At 40.9% G+C, this 14,768-nt stretch overlaps 1 protein-coding gene across 9 annotated transcripts in view; it reads left to right on the top strand.

Annotated features, from left to right (window-relative positions):
* Positions 1 to 14,768, top strand: part of ALDH18A1 (aldehyde dehydrogenase 18 family member A1) — a 38,693-nt gene extending 23,925 nt beyond the window's left edge. For 7 of the 9 annotated variants that reach the window (XM_080401919.1, XM_080401918.1, XM_080401924.1 and 4 more), the window contains 9 exons: positions 2,184 to 2,257; positions 3,310 to 3,409; positions 4,539 to 4,759; positions 8,106 to 8,243; positions 8,353 to 8,548; positions 8,701 to 8,822; positions 11,122 to 11,308; positions 12,881 to 12,976; positions 13,994 to 14,768. In XM_080401919.1, the coding sequence (XP_080258045.1) occupies positions 2,184 to 2,257; positions 3,310 to 3,409; positions 4,539 to 4,759; positions 8,106 to 8,243; positions 8,353 to 8,548; positions 8,701 to 8,822; positions 11,122 to 11,308; positions 12,881 to 12,976; positions 13,994 to 14,175 (1,316 nt within the window). In that variant the 3' untranslated portion in view covers positions 14,176 to 14,768. The remainder of the gene's footprint in view (positions 1 to 2,183; positions 2,258 to 3,309; positions 3,410 to 4,538; positions 4,760 to 8,105; positions 8,244 to 8,352; positions 8,549 to 8,700; positions 8,823 to 11,121; positions 11,309 to 12,880; positions 12,977 to 13,993) is intronic. The other 2 variants (XM_080401921.1, XM_080401925.1) reach the window with 2 other exon arrangements.

Genomic DNA, 14,768 nt, shown 5'->3' with positions numbered 1-14,768 from the left:
TCTCCCCAGAGCCATCTCTTCTGCAGGCTGACAACCCCAACTTGCCTGTTTCCACAGGAGAGGGGCTCCAGCCCTCTGATTATCTTCGAGGCCTCCTCTGGACTCATTCCAACAGGTCCATGTCCTCATGCTGGGGGCCCCAGAGCTGGATGCAGTACTGCAGGTGGGGTCTCATGAGAGCGGAGTAGATGTTGATGTTCATTGAAATGATGATTTCATAGTGTTATTTGTTACAATACTAAGGTCTGATTTTTCCTTTTCCCCTCTACATTGCTTCATGTTTACCTGGTTTGAATTACGCTTGCTGTTTCATGACCTAGTGATTTGGCTGCAGAGGAAATCACAGAATAGCCGAATGGCTGAGGTTGGAAGAGGCAATGTCACCTGGTCCTACCCACTGCCCAAGCAGGTTGCCCGAGACTGTGTCCAGACAGCTTTTGAATATCTGCCAGAATGGAGACTCCATAACCTCCCTGGGCAACTTGTGCCAGTGCTTGATCATCCTCGCTGTGCAAAAGTGCTTCCTGATGGGAGGCCTGTTCTATGTTTCAGTTTGGGTCCATTGCCCCTTGTCCTGGCACTGGGCACCACTGAAAAGAGCCTGTCTCCATCTTCCTTACACCCTCACTTCAGGTTACTTGCACGTACTGATGAGATCCCCCCGAGCCTTCTTTTCCAGGCTAAACAGTCTCAGATGTGAGCCTTGCCTTACATGAGAGATGCTCCAGTCCCTTTATCATCTTGTTGGCCCTTTGCTGGACGCTTCCCACAGTGTCCCATGTCTCTCGGGTATTGGGGAGCCCAGAACTGTGTGGTCTATGTGTGGCCTCACCAGTGCTAAGTAGAGATCTGGGAGGACCATCTCCCTCAGCCTGCTGGCAGCTCAGGGCATGGTTAGCCACCTTTGTGGCAGGGACATGCTGCTGGGGTGTATTCAACTTGGTGTCTACCAGGGCCCCCAGGTCCTCCTGAAAAGCTGCTTTCTAGGAAAGAGTGTGATAGTGACACTTTTCAGTTGTTTCCACTATAATAAATTGGTATCAGCAGTGCAGCTTTTCATCTTGTGACACCATTGAGTCGCTTACAAATATGGCGAATGGGGAAGGTCCCTGTGGAACTTTACTGGCACTCTTCTGCTATTGTGGCAAAGTGTTTACTCCAATCCTCTCTCTGTCTTCTATCTTCCAAAGAACACTCTTTGGAAATTGAAGTAACTTTTGAAAACCAGATATATCTACTTACATACATGTTATTTTTCTCAAAGAACATGAAAACATACCATACTTTGTAAAGTATGACTTCACTTTAAAAAGTTGTTTTAACACTTCTTAAATAAGTCTAATTTATCATGTGTCCACAAGTTCTTTTCTTACACTTCCCACTATACCTCTTGATACTTTCTCTAACATGGAATTCCTGCTCTGGCAATTTCCATGGGACCCTTGTTAAATAGTCATATTTATCACTTTCAAGTCACCTGTTTTACAGGCAATTTCAGGAGTTAAAAATCACAACTTAGTTTATCCTTGAGCTATTTGTGAATTCTTTGGGGAAATGCTACCTGAACCTGGTGACTAGTTTTGAAATAGAAGCAAAAGTAACCTGTTCCATATCATTTCAGTTTGAGCCAAATTCTTTGAGGTCCTGCCAGATAAAAAGAAAACAAACCCCATCTTTCTTTTATAGTAACCATTCTAAAATGCATACAGGGAGAAGGAAAGCACTTTTTCTGCGAGCTGTTACTCAGATTGGGTTTTGGCTTCAGTTATTGTTTGCACATTCCCATCCTATTTTGTAATCCTTTCTGTTCTCCTCCACTGGATACTTAAACTTTTTTAAGTTTGCCTCCCTTCCTTCAGTAGCCTGTCATGCCCTGAGACTTAGCTGTCCTGGTGTTCTTTTGCTCTTTGTCAAGTCTTTTTGATACATGGCACACACTTGCCTCTGACATGGTGACCTTACAGAATCTCTGACTCTTTACATTTAGGGACCATAGCAGTATTTTTGTGTCAGGTACAGATTTTCCTGGTTTAGCATACAACAGATTCCTTGAATAGGTCTGTTTAAGACTCTGTACCTGCTTTCCTGCTTTGAGCAAAGAATCAGAAGATGGAAGGACTAGTGTTCACTTCCATATGTGCTGTTATTTTGTCTGCATAGCATATTTTTGGGTTTTTTTGCAGGTCCTACAGTAGAGCAGCAGGGTGAAATGGCTCGAGCTGGTGGCAGGACCCTGGCAGCTCTACAGCCTGAGCAGGTGACAGAACAATATGGCCTCACTTGTTAAGCTTGTGAAATGTATAGCAAGTTTTACAACATGGTGTTATAACACAAATGGGCCCTGTGAGACAAGAATCTATTCTTCATGTGCCGGATCCATCGTTTGGGTTGTAGCATACTTTAAGATGAGAAAAGCAGAAAGATAATGTACCTTGAGGCTATGAAGTAATATATAGAATCATAGAATCGTTAAGGTTAGAAAAGACGTTTAAGATCATTGAGTCCAACTGTTAACCCAGCACTGCCAAGTCCACCACTAACCCATGTCCCTATGTGCCACATCTACATGCATATCTAAACCTCCCCCGGTGCAACTTGAGGCCGTTCCCTCTTGTCCTATATATGCTTGTTACTTGAGATAAGAGACCAACACCCACCTGCCTACAACCTCCTGTCAGGGAGCTGTAGAGAATGCTGAGGTCTCCCCTGAGCCTCCTTTTCTCCAGGCTAAACACCCCCAGTACCCTCAAACTACTCCTTATAAGACTTGTTCTCTAGACCCTTCACCAGCTTCATTGCCCTCCTTTGGACGCATATGGTTTCATGTAGGGTTTATAAAAATCTTATGTTTTGAATATTGTTGAATATTCAAATTTGTTGAATATCACACAGAAATTAATTGTGATCAGAGCTGCCAAAGAATTGACTGGAATAACTTGCTCCATTTACTCCTGTGTGTAGTGTATGCAAAAGAGGAGCTGTATACAATCAATTGCTGCTCTGCAGCTGTGTAGGTAAAACATAGCATCTATTGTGAAGAAGACAAGGTGGTCTTAAAGGAAGAACACTGTGAGTTTCATGAAGAATATTGGGCATGGAAAACAAGATAATAAGCTAAGTAAAGGTTTAAGCAGTGTTCAGCCTTCTATTTCAATGTGATGCAGGCTAGAAGAATCAGCTGGCCCCAAGTATTCAAGGAGTCAAGACAGTGAGAGGATGTGGTCAACATAAATGGACTGAAGGGGACTAGATGTCAAATAGCATGGTCTTTGTGTAAGAAGTCAGTTCAGAAACTACTTTCTTTTTCAGAGAGCAGATATTATTTATCGTCTTGCGGACTTACTAACTGACCAGAGAGAAGAAATTATTTTGGCAAACAAAAAGGACTTGGAAGAGGCTGAAAATAAAGGTAATCTTTCAAGTCCTTCCGTGATAATCCTATTGTCTTGAACCTCTCTGGGCCTTAACGGAAATAAACAGAACTAGTATCTTCTGTCACTTGAGGTGGGTAGTATGGCTGTCACAGATTAGTGAACACAGGACCTTGAGAGCTTGTCAGTGTAAACAGTTGCAGCTTCCTTAGTTACATAAAACAGATGCCTTCACTAGAGAAGATACTGAGGCCTTGCAAAACACTTAGTGCATTGTAAAACAAAATAATAAAAATAAAATAATTCTCTGTCTTGCCAAAGGAGGCTCACTTTAGAAACAGAATATAACAAACATCATCTCTGTTATTGTCATGCGTAAAGTGAATGTTTTCTTGGCTAGTTGGATAATGTCTGGCTCCTGAGCGGGAAGACTGTAATCTCTATGCTTAAGCTGATGCTCTCCAAAAAGAAACATGTCCCCTTCTGATTAAGGAAGGTTCTCTTTAGGTGGCTTGGATTAAACCCATTCTTCTGTGTTGCACTGATGCATTCATTGGGAGTTGGAATTGGAATGTGTACATGTTGGGATAGCAAATGTATGAAAGTGACACATCATGAATTGTAATAACTTTGTGGAAGACACCAGGAGACTGTTTTTTACTGACCAGAGTACTTAAGGGAACATTGCTGGGTTAACTTTCTGTCTGACCATGTTCAGACTAGAAAATTCAGGCAGTTCTTGCCAAGTCTGAACAGAAATGCTGTGCATGTGTCTGTGTTTTGGGATTTCTGTCTCTAAAATAGAAAGATGAAATTATTGCCTGAAACATTCCAGAAATATTGCAAGGGTAAAAATTTGTAAGACGTTCAGACATACAGCAGTACTTGAAATAGGACAAACCTTTTCTTCGTGGATGTTGATGTTGCATCATGTATAAATCACTTAAACTGTAGTAAGTGGAAATGTGGTGGTGGGTGACATCATTATCACATTTGAGTGGTTTTATTGTAGCTACCAAACTTAATGCTGTGTGCTTTTAATCTCGAGAAGGTTTCTTGCCTAGGGTGTAGGAAGTACCTGAATTTTGCTTAGGCTCACCACGTGTTGCTTTTGCTTGAGGCTAGACAAACCAATCTATCTCAAGGACAATTTTTTCTTTCTTCTAGGGAGATTGGCACTTCCGTTGTTGAAACGTCTAAGTCTGTCTACATCAAAGCTGAACAGCTTGGCTATTGGTCTGCGTCAGATTGCAGCATCCTCACAGGACAGTGTTGGCCGTGTAATTAGGCGAACACGAATAGCAAAAGACCTGGATTTGGAGCAGGTGACAGTGCCTATTGGTGTCCTTCTTGTCATCTTTGAGTCCCGTCCTGACTGTCTTCCACAGGTATGTAAGTAGGGCAGATTACACTGTTGGGAATTCTTGATTACAAAAGAAAGGGTATTTCTGTTAGTGAGCAATTGGGAGGCTGCAAGAAGTCTTGTCTCAAAAGACTTTTTCTTGGATTCTCTAAAACTGATTTTTGTTGGCATCCCTGTTTTTCCTGCAGAGAGGTTCTCGGGACTTGCTTCTGCAGTATTCAGAGTTATTCAGGCCTGGTTTTTTGTTCTTTTTTTTTTTTTGTTCCTTTTTTTTTTTAACCTGACATATAGAAGAAGTTACAGTCATCTTATATATCATGTAAGATCTATATCAGATATAGATCATCTGTTATATTCAGATGGTGCCGTTCCTGTGTGTCTTACATGTTCAGTGCCCAACTTGCAGCTCAGGAGGCTCCTACCAATGAGCACTTGTTTTATCTGTCCACACTGCATACAGGTTAAACGGCAGGTTGGGATTAAACAGGAACTGTTTAATTCAGACGCTAGTATTAATTGTAACTGTTAGGAATACCTGATGAAAAAAAAATTTAGGAAAGGTTAAGCTCAGAAGTTCCAGGCTTTGAGTGGTCTGTTGTGTACTGATACTGCTTGTGTGCAGTGAGGTGCAGTGATAGCTTTTCCTCAGTTGTAATGAAATGGGTGTGAGGAAGAATGGTGTTCTGAGTTCTTAAGTAGTGAAGTTGCTGGAAAGGCTAGTGAAAATCTCGAATAGTGTATTGTAAGTGATGGATACAGGCACTTTTAAAGGAAGTGAAACTCAACCAGTGGACAGCTTGGTACTTCATGCCTGAATTTTGTGAGCTGGCCCCATTTCATATTGATAGGGAGTATGTTCTAGGCAAAGTTCCTGTGAACCTAAAATGCACTACCCTCTCTTCTGTGCTATTTTTAGTTTGCTGCTAGCTCTGCTCTTCATAGATAACCAGTGTATTTCCTTGTTGAATTCTAGTCTGTCTTCCTGGACTTCAACCCTGGTGTCTTGCCTTGTGTAGCTGATGTCTCCCTCTTTCTCTTCCCCTTTATCTTATCTTAAAACTTACACCAGACTGACTCTTGCTGGCTTTTTCCTCCCTGCATTGTTTTACAGACTTGGAATAGCTTGTCTTGGTAGTTGCTTTTCTTGCAACTTCAGAGAATCATCTTTGATACCTCTGCATTTTAACTGCATGGTTTCTGTCCCGTGCTGTAGCTAGTAATGGGATGGTCTCTGAATGTAGAGGAGCGGTTCCCCCCTCTTAGATTATTACTGCGCCTCATGCTTGTTTGGGTAAGCAGTTATAGGGGAAATTTTACTTTGCCCTGGAAGAGTATGTGCTCAATTTGCTCCCTGAAGATAGCTTATGCAGAGTTAGGTCGGTGCTCAAGAGTTCAGTCTTGAGTTGCAGGTCTCAAGAAAGGTGAAACAATTGCAGCTTACCATTTAAGATATAATAAGTTTCTAATGAGCATATACAAATAGTATGCTTGCCTCTAATACTTACAAGGCCAAATTGGCAGCATCTTCCACAAACTGCTTCCTACAGGTTCCACCAAATCCAATTGCTTCTCTGAAGTATAGCCATGCTCTACTATTCTTTGAAGGAACTGAACTGTTTTGAAACTCCTTTTGTTCTCCTTTTAATCACAAAGCTTTTTAATTTTTTTGTCTTAATTCTTAAATTCTTTTTATTTTCAGTTTTTCAAATCAGTTCATAACTTTTCTGCCTGCAGAGCAGAGTCCTTTATTTAAATAAGCATATTTGTTTAGCTTTCCCTTGTGATACTGACCTTTGGAGAGGCAGATAACTTGCAAGATACTTTCAAAATACAGACTGCTGCTTAGTGTCTAGTTTTATTAAAGACACACAACTTCTATATAAGGCAGGCTACCTAGACTATTACACTTGAGTGTATTTTTCTGAACCATTTCTTATTTTTCAGTATTGCTTTCAAATTGCTGACAGCAGGAAGAGATAGAATATCAAACGTTGTTATCTGCTTGATACTAGAAGGGGAAAGGAGGTGACTGGGGAGATGTATCTGATAGGTTTAACATTATCCTGTATGAACTGGCATCTAAAGTGTGACCCACTAAGCTAACTGCTTGTTAGGTGTGAGCCTAGATAATTGTGTGGTCCACATCTCAACAGCATGCAATTGATACACTAATGAGTGCAGGTTTGGTGATGATACATATGGATTATGGTAATGATATGTATGATCTTTCCCAGGAGGTACAGTAAAATAACTTCAAGTGCTTAATTTGTTTGTTCTAAAGGGTTCTGGAGGGGAGGTGATTTTGTTTTTACAGGAGTGCTATATTTTTTTTCAAATAGATAAGACAAATTTTGAGGCCATTGTGAATGGCATTGGGGTGAGGAAGACAAAAAGGGATACAAAATTAAAATGTCTGGGAAGAGAGCTTTATCATGTCTGATGCACTCCTAAGCAGAAAAGAACAAAAAACTGAAATAAACAATAAAAAACCTGCCACCACCCCTCTGTTAAGGAAGCTTTCAGTTTGGTGGGAAAACACCAGTAAGAGCTAGTGTCTGGAGATAAAACAAATTGGGTATATTTTCAACAGCAGAAGTAATTTTTTATCTAACCTCCAAAAAGCAGTGGCTGGTTTGCAGCATGTTTTTGAAATACGGTCTAGTTACGTTGCTGGACTCCAGTGGGTGAAATCTGATGCCTTAAACAGAAAGGCAACAATATCAGTCACTTCCTTCTGGTTATAAAGATGAAAGCAAAGGGATACAGGCGATGCTAGGCCTATTGTCTAGAATGGGTTTTTTCCCAGACCTCTTGCAAGTGTTGTCTATTTATGACTTCTCTTTTAGAAAGCACAATGAAAATGTTCTTCATGCTCATGTGAAGAGTTCATTAGCCGCTTTTGGCCAGAACGGTTAGGGACAAGAGTTCTTACATGTAAAATTACTCTCCTTGGGGTGCTTGCCCACAGAGCTACCCAATTCATACCAGAGCCTACATCCAGGGTTTCTTCTAACTTGTCTGCTGCAGTCTCCCTCTGGCAGTAGTACCCTGAAAATTCAAGTTTGTTCCTGAAACACTTAACACATTTCATTTCTGGATTTAAAGGTACTGTTACTTTCAAGGATATTTTTGTGCCATAAATTTAAAACCATAGATTAACATTAAGTAAATCAACAAGATTAAGAATCCTGTTCTTATTTTGTGAGTGTTATTCTGACAGATTGCTTTTCGCCTTCTTATTTTTGGGGAGGGGTTTGTTTGGTTTTTTTGGGGAGGTTTTTTGTTTGGTTGGTTTGGTTTTGGTGGGGATTGGGTGAGGGTTTTTTAGGAGAGGGGGAGGGGTGGTTTTGAAATAAATATTTTTCTGATAGGTGTCTGCTTTGGCCATAGCCAGTGGAAATGGCTTACTACTTAAAGGAGGGAAAGAGGCAGCACATAGCAATCAAATCCTTCATCATCTGACACAAGAAGCACTCTCCATTCATGGAGTCAAAGATGCAGTGCAACTAGTAAGTGTCTAGAATTAAATCAACAATTTCTTTGCTATGGTATGTGTAAAAAATATGGGCAGAACTTGAGAGTTTGAACCATAGACTGTTTGTATTGCAACTACCACAGGTGAACACAAGAGAGGAAGTAGAAGATCTCTGCCGTTTGGATAAGCTGATAGATTTAATCATTCCACGTGGTTCATCACAGCTAGTCAGGAATATTCAGAAAGCTGCTAAGGGAATCCCAGTGATGGGACACAGTGAAGGGATCTGTCATGTGTATGTGGACACAGATGCCAGCGTTGAGAAGGTCACACGAATAAGTAAGCTGGGAGAGGGTGACTTGAATCTCATGGGTGTAATTGGAGTTTGTATTTGGAGTATGTGATATGGGTATGGTAATAGATAATTCATATGCTGTTCAAAATCTTTGTTGTAAATGTTATGTAACCAATTATCTGCTCTTAAACCTCAGTCAGAGACTCGAAGTGTGAATATCCTGCTGCTTGTAATGCTCTGGAAACTCTCTTAATTCATCGAGACTTGCTGAGAACTCCGTTGTTTGATCAGATCATAGACATGTTGAGAGTAGAACAGGTTAGTCACTCATACTTGTGTTTTGTTTTGTGGTTGTGTTTTTTCCTAACACTTTAGAAGCGTTTGGTCTGGCTGGTATAGCCCCGTTTAGTTTTATGATGGCATAACACTTAAGTTATCCATATTTCTCTTTGTACACGTAAATGGAGAACTTTCTCTGCCTCTCCACGCAACCTCAAGTTTTTCTATAGAAATTACCTGAAAGCAGCTTCTTCAGGACAGCTGCATGCCATTACTGGGGTACGAATACTTATACATAGCAAAAAATATCTTCTGCCTTAGAAGAGCATATACACAACCCTTTCTCTACCCTTCTTAATTCCGAATTAATTGCTGTTAACCTCCCAGACAAAGCCTCTTCTTGAATCTGTTCACTTAGCTTCTTAATCAAGTGAATTCCCTTTCTGTTTTTCTCCTTTCTGATCCACACTTTTTTTTTTTTTAAACCTTTCATCTTGCATGCCCTTTATCCTCACCCACTTTCCCTCCTGGTATGTCAAAGAAAGAGCAAAAGGCCAGTATACTAATTAGTTGCCTTGACATGGGTAATGTTTTGTCAGCAAAGGTAGCAGAGATGCATCAGGAGAGAAACATCCATGAAGCAGTGTGAACTGCACATAAATCAAGGATTTTCACAAAGCAGTATGTATTTGGCAAATAGTGTGTACAGGCAGTGATTAATGCAGATAAAATAGAGAGGACATATGTTTTGATGATGTTGAAAGGGTCATAGTAATAGAATCTTGTAGGTAGTCAGGAGCAAGTCCTCACTTAATGGATTTTTCTTTTTTATGTCTTTTTTGGTAGTTCTTGGGAAGGGTAGAGCAAAGGGTAGATCTTTGGATTTTGGACGGGAGGAACGTGAGCGAGGACTAGTGCATTTCCATTACCACCCACCCAGCTCCTAATATAGTAGAGAGGATGTTATCTCCTTCTAATCTGACCTGACAACAAGAAACATGCAAATATTGGGCAGGATTATGCAATTAAAGTAATTTATAGTTGCAAAAGAAAATGCCGTTTTACAGACACCTTCTTAAAAGCCTTCAAATGTCAAAATCTGAAGACATGTGCCCTATTTTCCATTTATGTTTGCCTTGTTAAAATTTCATGTATTTCATTTGCATGGGGATTTCTCTGCTGTATCAGCTCTGAATTCTCTCTCATTGTTTAGGTGTCTTGGCTGCTATGATTAAACTCAGAGCTTGATAATGCGTTAGGTCTTTTTTATAATGAATGAAAAATAGCTGTGTGAATATTCTTGTTTTGGACCCAGTGACTCCTTTGTGTCCAAAACACGTGCTTCATAGAGGGCTGGTGTCAGTTTACAAAATCAGAGGGTAAAAGCTGTTTGAGATTTGAAGTCTTTTGTAGGTGCAAACTTGGAAGCATTCCTGTAGTTACTCTCTACACTGCAGTTGCTTTCTTAAAATATGGGCTGGCCACAGTGTTTTAGCTGTTTTCCCAGTACTGATGTTGTACTGTCCTCCTGCCTGATGACTTTCCCTCTAAGTGATGATTGCTTTAAATAATTTGAAATGCATCCTGAACTAGGAGGCATGTCATGGTAGGTAGTCAGCCTAGCATATAAGCTGTTATACCTTGTTGTTAGTTCACCAATCTACACTCTGGAAAACTTAGCAGGCTTTATTTTCTTACACTGCATGCAGTGAACATTTGATTCACAATGTTGTGGATTAACCCCAGTCAGCAGCTAAGCACCATCCAGCCTCCAACCCTAAAGTGGGACAGGGGAGGAGAAGAGGAGCAAAAGCAAGGAACTTTGTAGGCTGAAAGATAGTTTGCTAAGTGAAGGAAAGAGGAAGAAGAAAGGGGGAAAAAAATCCAACCCCCAAACCCCCACAAAAGTGAGACAAAGCTAATTACTCACCATCTGCCAGAAGCAGACCAATGCCCAGGTAGTCTGAGCAATGCCTACCTTCTTCAAGACCCCCCTTCCTCAGTTTGTATTGCTGTGCATAGTGGTATCCCTTTGGTCAGTTTGGGTCAGCTATCATGGTTGTGTCCCCTCTCAGCTTCCTGCACACTCCCAACCTTCTTGCTAGAGGGACAGAGTTGGGGGAAAAAGGGAAAGCTTTGATGCTGTGCAAGCTCTGTTAGCTAACAGCCAAAGCATTGGTGTATTTTCATCACTCTTTCAGTCACAAGTCCAAAACATAGCAACGCAAGGATTGCTATGAAGAAAATTAACTCCATTCCACAGAGAGTACAAGAAGCCACACTTTCACCTGGAAGACATTGGTATGGTCAGCAGCACAAAATGTTTCTGGTATTGCAGGTCAAGATCCATGCTGGCCCAAAGTTTGCATCCTACCTAACATTCAGCCCTTCAGAAGTGAAATCTCTCCGCACAGAATATGGGGACCTGGAGTGCTGCATTGAGGTGGTGGACAGTGTCCAAGAGGCTATTGAACATATCCACAAGTATGGAAGTTCTCACACAGATGTTATCATCACAGAGAATGGTTAGTGATCAGTCTCCTTCCTTAAGCTGCTGTTTTGGTTTGACTGCCAATTCTTGGTATTGGTGTAACTAGTTACATTTCAGTAGTTGTTCTTCTACTGGGTCTGTAGTAGGCATACCCAACTGGAGGCCTATGAGCTAAATGTGCCTACAGTCCTGTTTAGCTCAGAGAAAACATGCTGTGTGGCCCTTATTCCAGGATGTTAAGGATGTTAATTGCTTGAGCAATTGGCAGATGGAAGCCAACATGTGCCCTTGCCAGAGAAATTGCTTTGTGTTCCTGTATTGTGTAGACTTAACACATCACAGGGTTTTGCAGGAACATCTCTTGAATCCTGGTGATGTCTTTAGGCCTCTGAAGGCTGATGAGGTGAGCTTCTAGAGTACCTCACTGGAGGGAACAAGGATTAGATGGAAGATCAGACTTTACCCACTTTGTCTCCTGATGTCATTTTTGTGTCTTGCAAACAAGGACCACAGATGTTTTCCCCCCATCTCTTCAGTCCTTTACTTCCCAATTCTATGTCCCTAGTATAAAAGCTACATTTATCTCAATTTGCAGTTTCTTGCCTCTTTGTTGTGAACTTGTGCTCCTTTATGCAGCTCTGTGTTGCTGCCATCCCTAGCACCTGTTCGGCATGCAGCTGGAACACTGTGGCAGTTCAAAACCTAGCTAGAGCTGTGCCCAGCCAAAGGCTGATTCTCAAGCCAAACCAAGCCTGGAACTCCCGAGGATCAGCTGCAGTAAGGGTCATGTTAATCGGTGTGTGACTCAAGCAGGCTTCTGTGCCTGTACCTGCTGCTGAGCTTAAACTATTGTTGCTAAAAGGCATGCATTTGGTACCATAACCCAGTGCCATGGCACCTGCTGCACCAGTGATTTGCTAAGGAGTGTATTGGAAATGGAGCTGATCTTTAATGTTGCTAGGGGTGACTGACCTGAAGCTCACAGCTTACAGACAAGGGAGCTCTCCAGAGGACTAAGACTTGCATTAACTCTTCTTGAGCATGCTCATGGCTTGCATGTTCTGTGTTAAACTGGGTTGGTTAGCTGATTTCATGTAGCATTTCTGCATTGTATTTCCCAAATATTACCTGCAATACGAATTGAGTTTAGGATTTTTCATTATCTGGAACAAGTTCATTTTGAGATTATTGCAGAGTTGACTCTAGTTTAACTGTCTCAGTTTGACTGCAAAAAACTGTTGTTTGAGGCAGCTGTCCTTTCTCCCCAGTCACACAACTATCCCTGTTTTCAGGTTCTAGACTGGATGTATTTAGAATCAGACATTTCTTTGCTTTCTTCTAATCTCTGCAAGCTTCTTGTAACATTTGCAGCTGTGACTCCTTGGTAAACATACTGGGAAGAAGGTACAAAATGAGCATGTGTTAGTGCAGGGTGTTTAAATATTAATTAAAATATAATGTAAATGTAATTAAAATTAGTTTTAGATAAAGGTTACATGTGAAAGTTGTGTTGTTATATCTGTTCACTGTGTTATGTTGTGTTTATTGGAGTGCATGATTATCCTGTATGTACTGGATTTTATTTTTTTCTCTGCATCTTTCCCAGAGAAAACAGCAGAGTTCTTCCTCCAGCATGTGGACAGTGCTTGTGTGTTCTGGAATGCCAGTACCCGATTCTCTGATGGCTATAGATTTGGACTTGGTAAGAGAGAAAATGCTGCAGGGATGTGACTGTAGGATTTTCTGTTGTGTGAAAAGTGTGACAGTGAATCCTGGTTAGTCTCTGATCTTACTGGCTAATACTAGGTTTTCAGGAAAGGTGCCGCAGGAAAAGTTGAAGCTTAGACACTTCATCCATGTGAAACAGCAGATAGTTTAGTATCTCTTTTCTGCCAGAACTGGCTAATACTGCTATACAGACTATATAGATTAATTTAGCATCAGGGAGCAAAGATATTCTGCATCCTTTGAAGGTCTATTTGATCAGAATAAAGTATGCTATATGCATGTAATGATAGAACAATGCAACACAGGATCATAAATTGGTGACAGTTTTTCTTTTGATTGTCTTTCTAATGATGCTGTAAAGAATGTCACGCTTTGTTCCTGCTGGGCAGACTGAGCTGCTGTCCAGTGTGCCAGCCCTGCAGTGTTGAGGAATGAAAGGCAGGAACCGAACTATCACTTGCTTAATTAAACAGGTGCACCTACTGTGAATTTCAGAAGACAAGGGAAACATTCTGTCCTGAGGTAGAAATTCACAAATTGACATAGCAGGCTATTACTGTGTCAGTGGAAACATTTGGTGTTCCATGTGATTAAAAAATTCTAGATAGGGACTTGCAATATCTCCTCAATATGGTAAAAAAGGACATAAGATCACCATCTGGACTAATTTAGCTTAGGGTTTTTTCCTTTCAAAAAGGATTAAACCCTCAGGAAACAAGTTTAAGATCCATGTAATAGATACCTATCTCTCTTGCACCTTTCTCTTTAAAAGTAACTGTAGCAGCCAGAAGTATAAACATTACAATTTATAATGTAGTAGTTAAGCTCCTCTAACTTTTGAATCAAGTAGACATAACTTCCAGCATTTGGAGAGGAGCAGAGAAAGGCAGGTCACTGAAAAGCAGGCAGCTGTTTTTACGTCAAGGTGCAAAACTGCTTAGTATGAAGGGAACATCTTCTGAGGATTAACTACATTGCCTATTTTTTGCAGGTGCTGAAGTGGGAATTAGCACGTCTCGTATTCATGCACGTGGACCAGTGGGAATTGAAGGACTCTTAACTACAAAGTGGTTGCTGAGGGGGGACAATCATGTTGTTTCTGACTTCTCAGAGCATGGGAGCATGAAGTATCTTCATGAGAGCCTCCCTCTCCCTCAGAGAAATACCAACTAATGACATCAGAGCTCTGGGGGGAAGACCCAGGGGTATAAATATTTCCTGAAGATGTTCAGGCTTCAGGGTGCTCTCTGGGGAGAGAGCTTGTTTTCCATCTTCAGGAACATTGTTCTACATTACTGTGCAGTACCATGAATCCAAAGTGATCCCATCTGAGATTCCCCCCCTGCCCTGCCTCTGTTTCCTTAGATAGTATCTGCAAACTGACCTCACTTTTCCCAGACTTCAAAACATACTTTAAATCTTTCCTTATGTTACCTGTATCTGCTGCATTCTTTTTTTTTTATCCCACTGCTCCCTATAGCATACATGCTTGGTGGTGGAATATAATTTTTTTTTCTTTGAAGTTTTTTCCTAAGTTTTATTCAGATATCTGTTCTGGAGGACAAACATGATAGTGGTTTTTTTCTTCAGTCTTACAGTCTCTTGAAAGCTGGAAAGCTTTACACTTACTGTGTATTTGATCCCTCTTATGCTAAGGGAATAGATGTTCCAAAGTAAGCTTTTGTCCAAGAAACCCTTTATATCTAATTTCTTTGTATTGTTGACTATTGTAGATAAATAGCACAACTGCTACATGGATTTTGGTA

The sequence above is a fragment of the Falco punctatus genome, assembly GCF_963210335.1.
Source record: "Falco punctatus genome assembly, chromosome: 9".
Lineage (NCBI taxonomy): Eukaryota > Metazoa > Chordata > Aves > Falconiformes > Falconidae > Falco > Falco punctatus.
The sequence above is the reverse complement of the archived record's forward strand: the minus strand, read 5'-3'. Positions and strand labels throughout refer to the sequence as shown.